Genomic DNA, 15,811 nt, shown 5'->3' on the forward strand with positions numbered 1-15,811 from the left:
TCAATTGAAGTGCCTAAAAAATTCTAGTAGTTTTTAGAACCACATATTTTCCAAAATTCCTAAAGAAAACAAATTATTTCGGACAGGTGATTTTTTTTCCCATGTGAAATGAAGAGTGACATTGCAGAGTGAAGGCATTGTAGAGTGAATTCGGCAACGCTAAAGCCTAGTGATGCCGTTAGACATTTCACGAGAAATCACGAGACTATACTTTGGAGGGATTGTTTCGGTCTCAGTGAACACGGAAATTTTTCATCTTGTCTCAGTCGTGAAATACTCAGTATCTGATGACTTCGAGTCGATTTATCTCATCTCGGTTTCCAGTTTTTCGCGTTTTTTATATGCAGAAAACCGAGACGAGACAAACCGAGATTTTACATTAAAAAACACGAAAAACTTGAGACCGAGATGAGATCAATTGACTCAGAGTCATCACGAGAGGAGTCGATAGTGGGTATTTCGAGACAGACGTCAACAAAGATGTCCATCTTCTCTGAGGCCGAGATCATCTCTCCAAAGTTGTCTCGTAAAGTGCCTCGCGGCATCACTACTAAAGCCTAAATAACACGGCGACGAATCTCCGCGGAGGTGAGCAAAGTCGCCGGGTTGCGTTTGGTGACTAGACTAGGGTTAATTCGAAGAAATGTAACTTTGTTCCTTCTCGATTACAATATCCATATTGTACAGTCGAGCACTAAAGTTTGTAAACAGAATGCAAGTTCAGGCTGTTCACGAACTTTAGTGGTCAACTGTACATTAGTTCACTGAGACCTTATGAAACTTTCAGCCTATTTTTTTTTGTTTGAATTTTTTCATGAACGGTTTGAACAAACCGTTCATGAAATTTTTTAGTCAACTTGACCTTTCAAGAAAAATTATTTTTTTATGAGTTGTGCACACCGTGCAATTGAATTTTGAATAGATTCAGAATTCGAAATGATAGTCGCCTGTAATTTCATAATTTTTAGTAATTGCTATTTCCGTATAGATCTAATGATAAGGCTCTCACTGAGCATTTCTTAACCCCTTGAGCCCGGTGTCCATACCACATATGAATCCACGCGTGAATGTATGTCCCTTTTCAAAGTTGACGAAAAGTTTTCTGCCAATTTTCCTCAGTAGTGAAAAAAGAGTGTACAATGATTGTTTCATTGTTCTAAAACAAAATCCACCCTTTAATCTACACTAAAATCTATTCGATTTTAATTGACAGTCAAAGCGTTCATAAAATTATTTATTAACCTTGACCTTTCAAGAATAGTATATTTCGTAACGAGTGCAAAAAAGTGTTTTTTGGCGAGTGGGAGGTTTATATCACGAGCCGAAGGCGAGTGATATAATCCCACGAGCTAAAAAACATTTTTTCACGAGTTACGAACAATATTTTTCATCACAATGTGGCGGAAATTGGACTTTTAGGCACGCGGAGCGTGCCGAAAAGTTCACTTTTCGTCACAGCGTGATGAAAAAATTATTTTTTTATGAGTTGTGCATACCGCGTTGTGCAATTGAATTTTGAATAGATTCAGAATTCGGAACAATAGTCGCCTGTAATTTCAGTAGTGAAGTGGTAAACCAGTATAAGTCGATTTTGACTATTGCCCTGTTTTCAATGAATATCTCAAAATCTAAGGGGCATAGCCAAATTTTTGTCACAAACTTTTTTATCGAGCAAATTGAACGCTCCAAAATGGTAATTACCAAAATTTCGCTATTTCCTTTAGATTCCAAGCTATTTATGGAAAACTGGCCAATAGTCAAAATCGACTTATACCGGTTTACCACTTCGCTACTGATTTCATCATTTTTAGTAATTGCTATTTTCGTATAGATCTGATATTAAAGCTCTCACTGAGCATTTCTTAACCCCTTGAGCCCGGTGTCCATAGCGCATATGTACCCACGCGTGAATGTATGTCTCTTTTCAAAGTTGACGAAAAGTTTTCTGACAATTTTCCTCAGTATTTAAAAAAAAGAGTGTACAATCGACGAAAATATCAAACCGAAGTTAGTATGTTTCACCATTCCCCCTGCAGAATTATTAGTACTCGTTAACATTTCAAGTTTCGCGTCTTCAAATCTTAAAAACTGTGCAAATTAACGAACGTCAGAGCTGTTAATTTCATGATGATAAATCTCCACGAACCTCTGAAGTTTGCTGACAAATGAAGTCCACTAAATTCTGAAGTTTTTTAATAATTCTCCTGACATTTAAAATTTTAATATCATAAAAATGTTATCCAAGGGGGCTAAAAATTGTGGAATGAGAGACAAACGTTGGACAATCAGGGACAAAATAACGCAGTACCGGGGAATTCTGAAATTGCACGGTAATTTCTCATGAATAAAACTCCTGGTGGAGATATACGGAGAAAATGAATGTTTGCAGGACGTGAAAAAAAATTACGAGCAATTGATGCTGGTAGAGCACGGAAACGCACCTCGAGGGAGTTGAAGATTCTCAGTGGAGAAGTCAAGGAGTATCGTGGTATTCTAAACGAGGTTGAGAATGGCGACAAGAGAAGAATACACACAATGTTGCAGGGTCACAAGGACTTTCAGTTGGCGTATGAAAATCACAATCCAGGCGTAGGATTATTTTGTAGGGCCCCCACTCTACAATCTACCGCAAATAAAAAATGAAAAAACTTATATTCTCTCTTTCTCCAGACGGTTAGCGATGCAGTTGACCAGGATAACTGCCTCAAACGACGTCAATTGGACAAATTGTACTACGTCAAGCGAAAAAGAATGAAGGAATCCTTTGATCACAAGGTTCATCATCTTTCTCCGTTTCAAATCCTCAAGAGTATTATGGCGGGGCTACTTTGTTACGAAAATTGAAATCCGTTGATATCTCGAGTTTTCTACGCATGGAAAAATTTAACAGAATACACGGAGAGAATTATTCCATAAAAATTACGTATCTTTCGCGTAATTTCGGAGCGAAATGTGGTTGTAGGAAATTTTACGGAAGTGTTACGGAATTTTTCCAGAGCGTTCCGTAATTTTTACCTGAATCTCCTGTGAAAAATTACGATACCGTCACTTAAATTTTCTGAGTCGACTCCGTAATCGGTGAGTGAACTGCAAGTTCCGTAATTTTTACTGAACATTTCTCTCCGAGTAACCTGGCGCTTTCTTTGAGAAATTCTATTGAAATCCTATTGGATTGGAACTCAGTAAGAATTTTATCAGAGTTCTATGAGGATTCTAGTGCAAAATTGTTTGTTTTTTCATCACTTGTGCGCAAAGTGAAATTTACGCACGCTCCGCGTGCGCGAAATCCCGCTTTCCATACATTGTGATGAAAAATGGGGCTCGACACTCGTTGGAAAAGTGTTATTTGGTCGTTGGGAGGATAGCAGTCGCCTCTGGCGAGCGCTACACACCTCCCACATAGTTATAGGGGAGCCCGGGGCAAAATGAGACTACTGTTAAATTTTGCGACGTTACACAAATGATAGATTGTTCTACAGTTACTATGATCCTTGCGGCGTTTGACCCTCGCGAGGCAGAACTCTTACCAGGTATGGTGCTTGCGACGTTTGATCCTCGTTAAGTAAAACGGGAGAGACCTAATTATTCCTATCGATTTATGATCAATCGGCCCTTATCCTTAAAATTTCATAGACAGCTGACTAGTAATTTTCAGACAATAAATGCGATTGAATGCGATTTAGGGGGAAAAAATGTAGCGAAGCTACTTTTATATTTATTTCACAACATTTCAATGTATTGTTTTCGAGCTCGGCTTAGCAACCGAATTTCGTACCGTGACACGTGTCGCCGATATATCGCTGTCCTGGTCGCAAGGCATCCTCGCGACGATTCGTAATAATTCGGACATCCTCGATCGCATGATCTAATACCGTTGTCGCGGGAGCTCACTCTCGTTCCAGCTCTCATGGTGTAAACAAAAGTTACTTTCGCTCTGAATCAATTCAATTCGATATATACGCTAATTTCGAGTGTTATAACTTACAAAACCCTTCTATCCTTCACCGAACCCCACAAAAAATTATAAAACTTCAGAATTCACAGAAAGTTCAAAATTTTTAAGCAGCATTAACACCAGAATTCGTCAACTTATTAGAATTTTCTACGACAAAATGAATATTTAGTGTTAAATTAAGCGGAATTTTCAATTAATTGAAAATTCAAGATTATATTTACTGAAATTGTCTTGATTTCCATTAAGTTTCNTTTGCGGCGTTTGACCCTCGCGAGGCAGAACTCTTACCAGGTATGGTGCTTGCGACGTTTGATCCTCGTTAAGTAAAACGGGAGAGACTTAATTATTCCTATCGATTTATGATCAATCGGCCCTTATCCTTAAAATTTCATAGACAGCTGACTAGTAATTTTCAGACAATAAATGCGATTGAATGCGATTGAATGCGATTTAGGGGGAAAAAATGTAGCGAAGCTACTTTTATATTTATTTCACAACATTTCAATGTATTGTTTCAATTCGATATATACGCTAATTTCGAGTGTTATAACTTACAAAACCCTTCTATCCTTCACCGAACCCCACAAAAAATTATAAAACTTCAGATTTCACAGAAAGTTCAAAATTTTTAAGCAGCATTAACACCAGAATTCGTCAACTTATTAGAATTTTCTACGACAAAATGAATATTTAGTGTTAAATTAAGCGGAATTTTCAATTAATTGAAAATTCAAGATTATATTTACTGAAATTGTCTTGATTTCCATTAAGTTTCAGGGAATAATTAAACTGACATTTGCAGTTCTCATTGATTTTCCCATGAGATTCTGAATTTTCAATGACGAAATTCCTTGAAATTTTAGTGGAACTAAAATATGATAAAAATTCCCTGAAAGTGTATTGGAAATTTACAGCCAAAACATTTTCAATTATACAAAAAAAATCGAGTTATGATGAACTTCAAAACTATAAAATTCATAATTATAAGATGAAATATCTGCATGAGACAAGAAATTGTCTCATTCCCGTAAAAAATAGAATATTACTCATAACGAGCATTAGCGATTGTCTTAGATAGAAGTTCCTTATTTTGATTCGAAAACTTATTTTCCTACTTATGTGATTTGTTAAACGACGTTACATCGAAAAAACACTGGAGACATTTGTTGAAAAATAAACAAACCGAGGGATCTCATTTTACCCCGCTGTCCATTTTGCCCCAGTCTCCCCTATAATATTAAAGGANTCGAGTTATGATGAACTTCAAAACTATAAACTTCATAATTATAAGATGAAATATCTGCATGAGACAAGAAATTGTCTCATTCCCGTAAAAAATAGAATATTACTCATAAAGACCATTAGCCATTGTCTTAGATAGAAGTTCCTTATTTCGATTCGAAAACTTATTTTCCTACTTATGTGATTTGTTAAACGACGTTACATCGAAAAAACACTGGAGACATTTGTTGAAAAATAAACAAACCGAGGGATCTCATTTTACCCCGCTGTCCATTTTGCCCCAGTCTCCCCTATAATATTAAAGGATAATTCTTTACAAACTTTCAAGCTTTGCTCTACTTTTTTGATGAAACAAAAAACGTATTTTTCCATAAAACCCCATATGTTAAATTAAAAAACTTATGACTGAATTTCTTCATATTCTCCTTTCACCTCGTAAACGCTTGCCATTTGAAAATTCGTGCACAAATTCAGGATGTAAGAACCTCAAACCCGAACTTGGCTTCAGGATTGTATTTACATTTTTAGCACCTCGCCGTAATGTCCATAATAAAACAGGATAAACGCACTCAACTTCAGGGTGACTTCCTGTTAAATATCTTTGAATACCAAAGAGAAAGAAAAATTTCAGAAGGATCTTTCCTATAGACCTCACTTCACTCTAGAAGAACTAAAAAAAAGTGATCCTCAAATTGAATCCACTTTTCTCGTTCTACAATTCCTCTAAAATCGAATACTACTCAATTTAAAACTCTTCTGCCTAAACAGCNGTTTACAATCTTTCAAGTTTTTTAAAATCCCATATGTTAAATTAAAAAACTTATGACTGAATTTCTTCATATTCTCCTTTCACCTCGTAAACGTTTGCCATCAGCCATTGGAAAATTCGTGCACAAATTCAGGATGTAAGAACCTCAAACCCGAACTTGGCTTCAGGATTGTATTTACATTTTTAGCACCTCGCCGTAATGTCCATAATAAAACAGGATAAACGCACTCAACTTCAGGGTGACTTCCTGTTAAATATCTTTGAATACCAAAGAGAAAGAAAAATTTCAGAAGGATCTTTCCTATAGACCTCACTTCACTCTAGAAGAACTAAAAAAAAGTGATCCTCAAATTGAATCCACTTTTCTCGTTCTACAATTCCTCTAAAATCGAATACTACTCAATTTAAAACTCTTCTGCCTAAACAGCTTGAGTTGACACATTTGAAAGACGAATATGAGCTTCAGTCCCTGGTGCCGGAACCCGACCGCGACCAACAGAGCCTCATCGCGCTTTATCACGAAGCCCGGGCTAATGAGACAGCAGCAAAGGCTGTCAACAGAACGTATCAAAGCATGTTAAACATCCTGGAAAAAGTAAACAATGGCCATTAAAAATAAACAATGTACTATAAAAAAGAGCCTTCAAATTTCAGTTTGGAGGCCCAAGCCTTCCACTCCCTTATTATTCGCATAGAAATATTCTCCATCCAATCGTTTATCCTCCGCAGGAGACATTCTGCTTTGACGCAGTATTGAAGGCCTTGAAGGGGGATAGAGTGGAACAATGCACTGTGCTATTACGCACGACGACCATGGGTCAACTAGCTGCTGAGGATCTAGATGACANAGCAATTTAGGAGGAAAAAAATCATGAAATTTCCGATTTCACTGAAAATTCAATTTAATTTGCCACTGAATATTCATATTAGATTGGAAATTCAAATAAATTAAGGAATTCTCGTCTTTATGCTGTTTAAAATTCTGGAATGTTACTGAATTTTCAGTGAAANATCTTTCCTATAGATCTCACTTCACTCTAGAAGAACCAAAAAAAAATGATCCTCAAGTTGAATCCACTTTTCTCGTTCTACAATTCCTCTAAAATCGAATACTACTCAATTTAAAACTCTTCTGCCTAAACAGCTTGAGTTGACACATTTGAAAGACGAATATGAGCTTCAGTCCCTGGTGCCGGAACCCGACCGCGACCAACAGAGCCTCATCGCGCTTTATCACGAAGCCCGGGCTAATGAGACAGCAGCAAAGGCTGTCAACAGAACGTATCAAAGCATGTTAAACATCCTGGAAAAAGTAAACAATGGCCATTAAAAATAAACAATGTACTATAAAAAAGAGCCTTCAAATTTCAGTTTGGAGGCCCAAGCCTTCCACTCCCTTATTATTCGCATAGAAATATTCTCCATCCAATCGTTTATCCTCCGCAGGAGACATTCTGCTTTGACGCAGTATTGAAGGCCTTGAAGGGGGATAGAGTGGAACAATGCACTGTGCTATTACGCACGACGACCATGGGTCAACTAGCTGCTGAGGATCTAGATGACACGCATCAGCGTTACAAGAGAATGGCCAACGATGTTTGGAGGAATATGAAGGAACGTGAGAGAAATCTCAAAAGGGCGCGGACAAAAGTCAAAAACCTGTGGCAACACGCGCGGTCTCTCGTCAGAGTAGAGGTCTATTAGTTCACCGAACGTCGAACAAAAAATGAAAAAAAAAGCTAGAAGAATGAGGGGGGGGGGAAACGTTTACGATAACGGAAATTGACTTTTCCAGAGTGACATGGACTACGCGGAGAAGCTGAAAAGCAGAAAGAAGTCGGTAGCTGACAAAGATCTCAAAAAACAAATTGAGGAACTGGAGGCTACATTCGAAAGGGTCAAAGACGCGTTAATGATACGTTCTTCCGATGAAATGCTCACGAGGTAATAGAGAGACACCTGTGGTCACATTTCTACGGTTTTCATATGGTTCATTGACTCGGTAGATTCGAGGAGCAGAAGAGGAAGAAGGAGCGTCTAATTGGGCAATTTAACAGGAACCTTGAGGAGCGTGATTTATACTTGAATAAGAAGGAACACGCCTCNAAACGTATCAAAGCATGTTAAACATCCTGGAAAAAGTAAACAATGGCCATTAAAAATAAACAATGTACTATAAAAAAGAGCCTTCAAATTTCCGTTTGGAGGCCCAAGCCCTCCACTCCCTTATTATTCGCATAGAAATATCCTCCATCCAATCGTTTATCCTCCGCAGGAGACATTCTGCTTTGACGCAGTATTGAAGGCCTTGAAGGGGGATAGAGTGGAACAATGCACTGTGCTATTACGCACGACGACCATGGGTCAACTAGCTGCTGAGGATCTAGATGACACGCATCAGCGTTACAAGAGAATGGCCAACGATGTTTGGAGGAATATGAAGGAACGTGAGAGAAATCTCAAAAGGGCGCGGACAAAAGTCAAAAACCTGTGGCAACACGCGCGGTCTCTCGTCAGAGTAGAGGTCTATTAGTTCACCGAACGTCGAACAAAAAATGAAAAAAAAGCTAGAAGAATGAGGGGGGGGGGAAACGTTTACGCTAACGGAAATTGACTTTTCCAGAGTGACATGGACTACGCGGAGAAGCTGAAAGGCAGAAAGAAGTCGGTAGCTGACGAAGATCTCAAAAAACAAATTGAGGAACTGGAGGCTACATTCGAAAGGGTCAAAGACGCGTTAATGATACGTTCTTCCGATGAAATGTTCACGAGGTAATAGAGAGACACCTGTGGTCATATTTCTACGGTTTTCATATGGTTCATTGACTCGGTAGATTCGAGGAGCAGAAGAGGAAGAAGGAGCGTCTAATTGGGCAATTTAACAGGAACCTTGAGGAGCGTGATTTATACTTGAATAAGAAGGAACACGCCTCTGTGATACTCGCCAATTTGGAGCACTCTATGATTACTACCACTGGCCAGTAATGTCTCTATTAGTNATCCTCGTCTTTATGCTGTTTAAAATTCTGGAATGTTACTGAATTTTCAGTGAAACCTGAAATTTCATGATTTTTTGTCCCCTGAATCGCATTCAGTGTCACTATCCTGAAAATTAGTAGTCAACTGTCCATCAAATTTCATTTTTTTTAACAGTGTACGTTGACTCACTCCCCAATGTTCGTGTGATTAACAAAAGGTTTAACCGACACATTTGATGTAATTATGGAATCATTTCGATAAACTACANGATTACTACCACTGGCCAGTAATGTCTCTATTAGTGCACTTGTTTTAATTTAATATTTCTGGAGCATGTGAGTAACTTATTGGGGGAGTGGTGATGGGATGCGATGGGGTAAAAGCAGAGTGAAAAGTTTTTTACCGATATTTTTGGCAGGAATCCATTGGAGGTTTTTGTCGACAGGGATTTTCACTTGCTCTTTGGTCCTGTACTGTTATAAATTTTTGTATGAAATGTCCAGTATACTTTTTGGAAATTCTTATCGAATTTATTTACCCTAGAAATTTCCAGGAATTTCGTCACCGAAAATTCAGAATTTCGTAGAAAAATCAAAGAGAACTGTAAATTTCAGCTCCATTTTTCCCGGAAAATAAGTAGAAACCCAGAAAATTCCGGTAAATATATTCTTGAATTTTCGAGACAGACACTGAAAGCAATTTAGGAGAAAAAAAATCATGAAATTTCCGATTTCACTGAAAATTCAATTTAATTTGGCACTGAACATTCATATTAGATTAGAAATTCAAATAAATTAAGAAATTCTCGTCTTTATGCTATTTAAAATTCTGGAATATTATTGAGTTTTCAGTGCAACCTGAAATTTCATGATTTTTTGTCCCCTGAATCGCATTCAGAGTCACTATCCTGAAAATTAGTAGTCAACTGTCCATTTTTCCCGGAAAATGAGTAGAAAACCCAAAAATTCCAGTAAATATATTCCTGAATTTTCAGGACAGTAACTATGAAAGCGATTTAGGGGGAATCATGAAATTTCCGATTTCACTTAAAATTCAATTTAATTTGCCACTAAATATTCATATTAGATTGGACATTCAAATAAATTAAGGAATCCTCGTCTTTATGCTGNTTTTTTCTTTTCAACTCCTTATGAATGATATCTTTCTAAATTTTACAGAATTTTTTCAGAATTGTAATTAGATCTTTTCTGTTGGAAAAGCAAAAAACTGAACAAATGAGGCTCTTTTTTTGTGAAGCCAGGAAAAAGGCGCGCGCTCCGCGCGAGCATGAAATAGATGCTTTGCGATAAGCTAAATTACCACACTGAGAGAAAAAATTACTTTTGACAAAGATTATTTCCTTGATACAAAAAAATGAACGATACTTTTCCGTAGTAATTTTCACTTTTACGAGTTTGGGGTGGAGCCAGTACCAATCCCCGAACGAAAAAAGTGACGGTCAGTACGGAAATAGTTATTTTCATCACAAGGTCCACAAAGTATTTTCTGACGAATGTGGCTTTGTGGCCTATAATCACATTCGTCAGAAAATACTTTTGGACCGTGTGATGAATGCAATTTTTCGCGAGGTTAGAATCGCGGTTTACCGGGCCTTCTCACGAAAAATATAGTCTCTCTGGTGAAAATTCTCGTATGCATAAAATTTCTCAGAGCCACAGTGTGCCACATGATTCTATNAGTCACTATCCTGAAAATTAGTAATCAACTGTCCATTTTTCCCGGAAAATGAGTAGAAAACCCAAAAATTCCAGTAAATATATTCCTGAATTTTCAGGACAGTAACTATGAAAGCGATTTAGGGGGAATCATGAAATTTCCGATTTCACTTAAAATTCAATTTAATTTGCCACTAAATATTCATATTAGATTGGACATTCAAATAAATTAAGGAATCCTCGTCTTTATGCTGTTTAAAATTCTGGAATGTTACTGAATTTTCAGTGAAACCTGAAATTTCATGATTTTTTGTCCCCTGAATCGCATTCAGTGTCACTATCCTGAAAATTAGTAGTCAACTGTCCATCAAATTTCATTTTTTTTTAACAGTGTACGTTGACTCACTCCTAAATGTTCGTGTAATTAACAAAAAGTTTAACCGACACATTTGATGTAATTATGGAATCATTTCGATAAACTACAGCGCTGTCAACTTTTTTCGAAGCGGATTTACTCATTTTTTCTCAGTAGAATTTATTGTCAAATACTTTTTTTTTTCAACTCCTTATGAATGATATCTTTCTAAATTTTATAGAATTTTTTCAGAATTGTAATTAGATCTTTTTTGTTGGAAAAGTAAAAAATTGAACAAATGAGGCTCTTTTTTGTGAAGCCAGGAAAAAGGTGCGCGCTCCGCGTGAGCATGAAATAGATTCTTTGCGATAAGCTAAATTACCACACTGAGAGAAAAAATTACTTTTGACAAAGATGATTTCCTTGATACAAGCAAATGAACGATACTTTTCCGTAGTAATTTTCACTTTTACAAGTTTGGGGTGGAGCCAGTACCAATCCCCGAACGAAAAAAGTGACGTTCAGTACGGAAATAGTTATTTTCATCACGCTGTGACGAAAAGTGAATTTTTCGGCACGCTCCGCGTGCCTAAAAGTCCAATTTCCGCCACATTGTGATGAAAAATATTGTTCGTAACTCGTGAAAAAATGTTTTTTAGCTCGTGGGATTATATCACTCGCCTTCGGCTCGTGATATAAACCTCCCACTCGCCAAAATAGTTATTTTCATCACAAGGTCCACAAAGTATTTTCTGACGAATGTGGCTTTGTGGCCTATAATCACATTCGTCAGAAAATACTTTTGGACCGTGTGATGAATGCAATTTTTCGCGAGGTTAGAATCGCGGTTTACCGGGCCTTCTCACGAAAAATATATTGTCTCTCGGGTGAAAATTCTCGTATGCATAAAATTTCTCAGAGCCACAGTGTACCACATGATTCTATGGACCATATTCATATTCCCTGTGGCACAGGTATATTTCACTGATTTCCCTGCGAAGAGTCAGAGCGTGAAAGGTCTCATTCATTTTATCGTATTGAACGGGAAATTCTTTCCTAAGAGAAATGATTAAGCGTCTCGGGTTCGAATCCACCTCATTCTGCTCTTTAAAATCTCAATGCATACAATATAATTCAAAAATGTAATAATCATTTTTAAAACGAAAAATGGAACTTGGAATTCAATTCTTTAAAAATATAAATATTGAAAGAAAGAAATATATTTATTTTTTCTCAAGATATTCAAGTCTAGGAGGCAAATATCCCTAAGACAAGCATGAGAGAGTAGATTGATGACAAAAAACGTTGCATTCTTTTTTTAAAAGAGAATATTTCATACACTACAAAAAGCGCTTCTAACATTTTGTTCTGGACTCTCTCATTTTGCGGATATTTGCATAATTAACCAAACGTTCCAGTATACTTACCTACTTAACATATAGGCAAACTGATGAGTCCGTTCCCATGAAATTGCGCAGAGCCTCCATTCCCCCGACACTAATCTTAAGGAAACGGATTGGATAGGTTTACTGTACCTGATTACGGAAAGATTTTGATATGTATTGAGTTCAGGGGCTTCATGTGAAAACGAAATGGCACTGATTATTGATTTTCAAATGATATTCATTGTAGTTGTCCGATTACGTATGAATTTTCATAGAATTTTTCGACATGTGGCTTTCAAGTTATTAATAATCAAATTCGATTTCACCAGTTAGGGTAAACTGCCCAGNTTTCATACACTACAAAAAGCGCTTCTAACATTTTGTTCTGGACTCTCTCATTTTACGTATATTTGCATAATTAACCAAACGTTCCAGTATACTTACCTACTTAACATATAGGCAAACTGATGAGTCCGTTCCCATGGAACTGCGCAGAGCCTCCATTTCCCCAACACTAATCTTAAGGAAACGGATTGGATTGGTTTACTGTACCTGATTACGGAAAGATTTTGATATGTATTGAGTTCAGGGGTTTCATGTGAAAACGAAATGGCACTGATTATTGATTTTCAAATTATATTCATTGTAGTTGTCCGATTACTTATGAATTTTCATAGAATTTTTCGACATTTGGCTTTCAAGTTATTAATAATCAAATTCGATTTCACCAGTTAGGGTAAACTGCCCAGTAGATGGACGCCTAAGAAAACCGCCCAGTAGATGGACGTTTGTTTTTTAGCAATTGAAAAAAAAAATTGATCGAAAAATTTTTAGTTTCACCGAAAATCCCACTGTACTACAAAATTTTTACTCCAGATACAAAGCGAACAAGAAAGAAACCCTCGAGCAGATAGAGTATCAAAAGAGAAGAAAAGCGGNCGGAAAGATTTTGATATGTATTGAGTTCAGGGGTTTCATGTGAAAACGAAATGGCACTGATTATTGATTTTCAAATTATATTCATTGTAGTTGTCCGATTACTTATGAATTTTCATAGAATTTTTCGACATTTGGCTTTCAAGTTATTAATAATCAAATTCGATTTCACCAGTTAGGGTAAACTGCCCAGTAGATGGACGCCTAAGAAAACCGCCCAGTAGATGGACGTTTGTTTTTTAGCAATTGAAAAAAAAAATTAATCGAAAAATTTTTAGTTTCATCGAAAATCCCACTGTACTACAAAATTTTTACTCCAGATACAAAGCGAACAAGAAAGAAACCCTCGAGCAGATAGAGTATCAAAAGAGAAGAAAAGCGGATTGCGAGAAAAAAAGGCGAGCCAAGGGTGAAGTATTAATTAATGTACGAAGCGCTTTGTTAAATATGCTGGGCTTGCTGGAGGTTGTGAAACGAGGAAAAGGCAGTGGTGGGGGTGGTAAGAAGGCCACAAAGGATCATGATAAAAAGACGAGAGAGAAAGCTAGGCGTAATGATGAGAAGGAAAGCGAGGATGAGAGGTCAATGCGATCCTTCAAACCTGACACACAGAGAGTGGAAACAGTCGACACTGACGGTGAATAGATTATCATTTAGATTTAATTGTGGCATTAATTACTGGGGCTTTTGTTGCAGCGCTTTCTTTGCTTTCTCAAGTAACTAAGAAGATGATGGTTCTTTATGGAATGAGTAACTTTGATCTTGATGAGGAGAGTGAACGGAACGCAAGGACTTTGTATCAGACTTATGTTGCTAATGCGCATTCGAAAATGAGATTTGGAGATGAGGACGTCGAACCTACTGGTAAATTATTTTGCCCAGAATCATTGAAAAATTGCCCTCGTGAGGTGGGGGAAGGGAATGATAGTAATTTCATTAAAGAAGCGAGCGCATTCGCTGTAAAATTCTATTGGATTTCTATCACAATTTTGTGGAGAATTTTTCCCACCTGAATTTCAGCCAATAGAATTGCACTATTCGACTATTATTTTATACTAGGGGGCTACGCCACCTGCTCGCTTTGCTCGCCAACCTCCATATGACCCACACATGGCCCTTAGTTTCTGACCCTCATGACCCTTATTTGGACCGTTAATCTGACCTTTGCGATCGTTAATCTAATACTTGTGACCCTTATTTGGATTCTTGACTCTTATTCTGAGCCTCATGGCCCTTATTTTGACCCTCCTGGCCCCTATTTTAACCCTTGTGACCCTTAATTTTGGAGTCGTATTTTCGAGTACCAAATTTTCATCACCAGAAGTGGATTTGGATTTTCATAATATAGAGAGATAATCAACACGGCATTCAACTGATAATTTTTGATAATTCCGCTGGCAAATTTTCATGTTGATGTATATATAAAAAATAAAACATTTCCTGGTTTGAGGGAGCCCCTCGTTGGAACTGATAGATAAACCGTCTCATAATGCAATTCTCTCGGTCAAAATTTGGATGGAAAAATTCTCTTCCGAATACCGTTCGAGCTTAAAAATGAATCAGGTATTTCGCTCGAAGTTCCCTGTATACTAACGAACTTGTCAAGTTTTTCGGGAAACATTGGACTCCTTTGTTTGTTTGCAACGATACTATCGGAAAATACCTGATAATTTTGACGCTCTTGTGGTATTACATACGAAAATTCTATTGGTTTCTCGATTCTATCGTAATTCCGCAGCTTTTCTGCGTATTTTTTTCTTCAGTAAAGAAAAATGTTTGATAGAAACTTTTATAGAAAAATAGAAATATAAAATTCCATTGATTTTTCTACGAAACTCATTTCACTCAGATATTTTCTATAGAAATCATTGTCATAAATTGTCCGAGTTTTTTTTCACTCCATTCTTTTCTCATTGCATTACGAAATTCAAAAAAAAATGGAGAAATCATGCGAAAAAATTTCCGTAGAAAATATCTCAATGGAATAATTCTTACAGAAGATTTGAATTGTGTTGATTTTTTTGATAAAACATTTTCTACTGAACGTTTCTATTGAAAAAAAATATTATTTCCATAGAAGTCTTATATAAATTTTTCTATGCAATTTTTTCGTGTCTAAAGTTCATAAATCACTCATTCATGACTTTTGAGAATAATTCAAAAGTGAACTTTTGACCTGATTTCCTGCTTCATCCCCCTTCATAGTTATAATTATAAAAAAATCCAATGTAACGTTTTTTGTTTTATATATATATATATATATATATATATTCTTTTTTTCTAAATACAATAGAACAAAATGAAAAATAATATTATAGCGCCATATGCAAAGCCATACGTGCGCGTACATGTCTAGTCATATTAAATATTCCTTTCTTCAATTTTCATAATTCATATAGGAATCGTTGTGGAGCACCAGGTGATCGATACATCAGTCTTCACTCGAGAGGACATAAAGAACCGTAGCCAGCAAATCGTCGAAGCAAATACACGATACCAATGATAAATTCTCCA

General features: G+C 36.7%; 1 protein-coding gene across 1 annotated transcript; it reads left to right on the forward strand.

The window, feature by feature from the left end:
• Positions 1 to 2,233: 2,233 nt before the first annotated feature.
• On the forward strand, positions 2,234 to 15,800 carry LOC107048473. The gene is made up of 10 exons (XM_015271641.2): positions 2,234 to 2,330; positions 2,390 to 2,589; positions 2,671 to 2,775; positions 6,394 to 6,561; positions 7,413 to 7,661; positions 8,590 to 8,738; positions 8,801 to 8,947; positions 13,618 to 13,934; positions 13,994 to 14,161; positions 15,697 to 15,800. Exons 1-10 carry the CDS (start codon positions 2,234 to 2,236, stop codon positions 15,798 to 15,800), a joined length of 1,704 nt encoding a protein of 567 aa, XP_015127127.1.
• Positions 15,801 to 15,811: the final 11 nt, after the last annotated feature.

Source organism: Diachasma alloeum, unplaced genomic scaffold (assembly GCF_001412515.2).
Source record: "Diachasma alloeum isolate Michigan unplaced genomic scaffold, Dall2.0 Dall_scaffold_00194, whole genome shotgun sequence".
Taxonomy (NCBI): Eukaryota; Metazoa; Arthropoda; class Insecta; order Hymenoptera; family Braconidae; genus Diachasma; species Diachasma alloeum.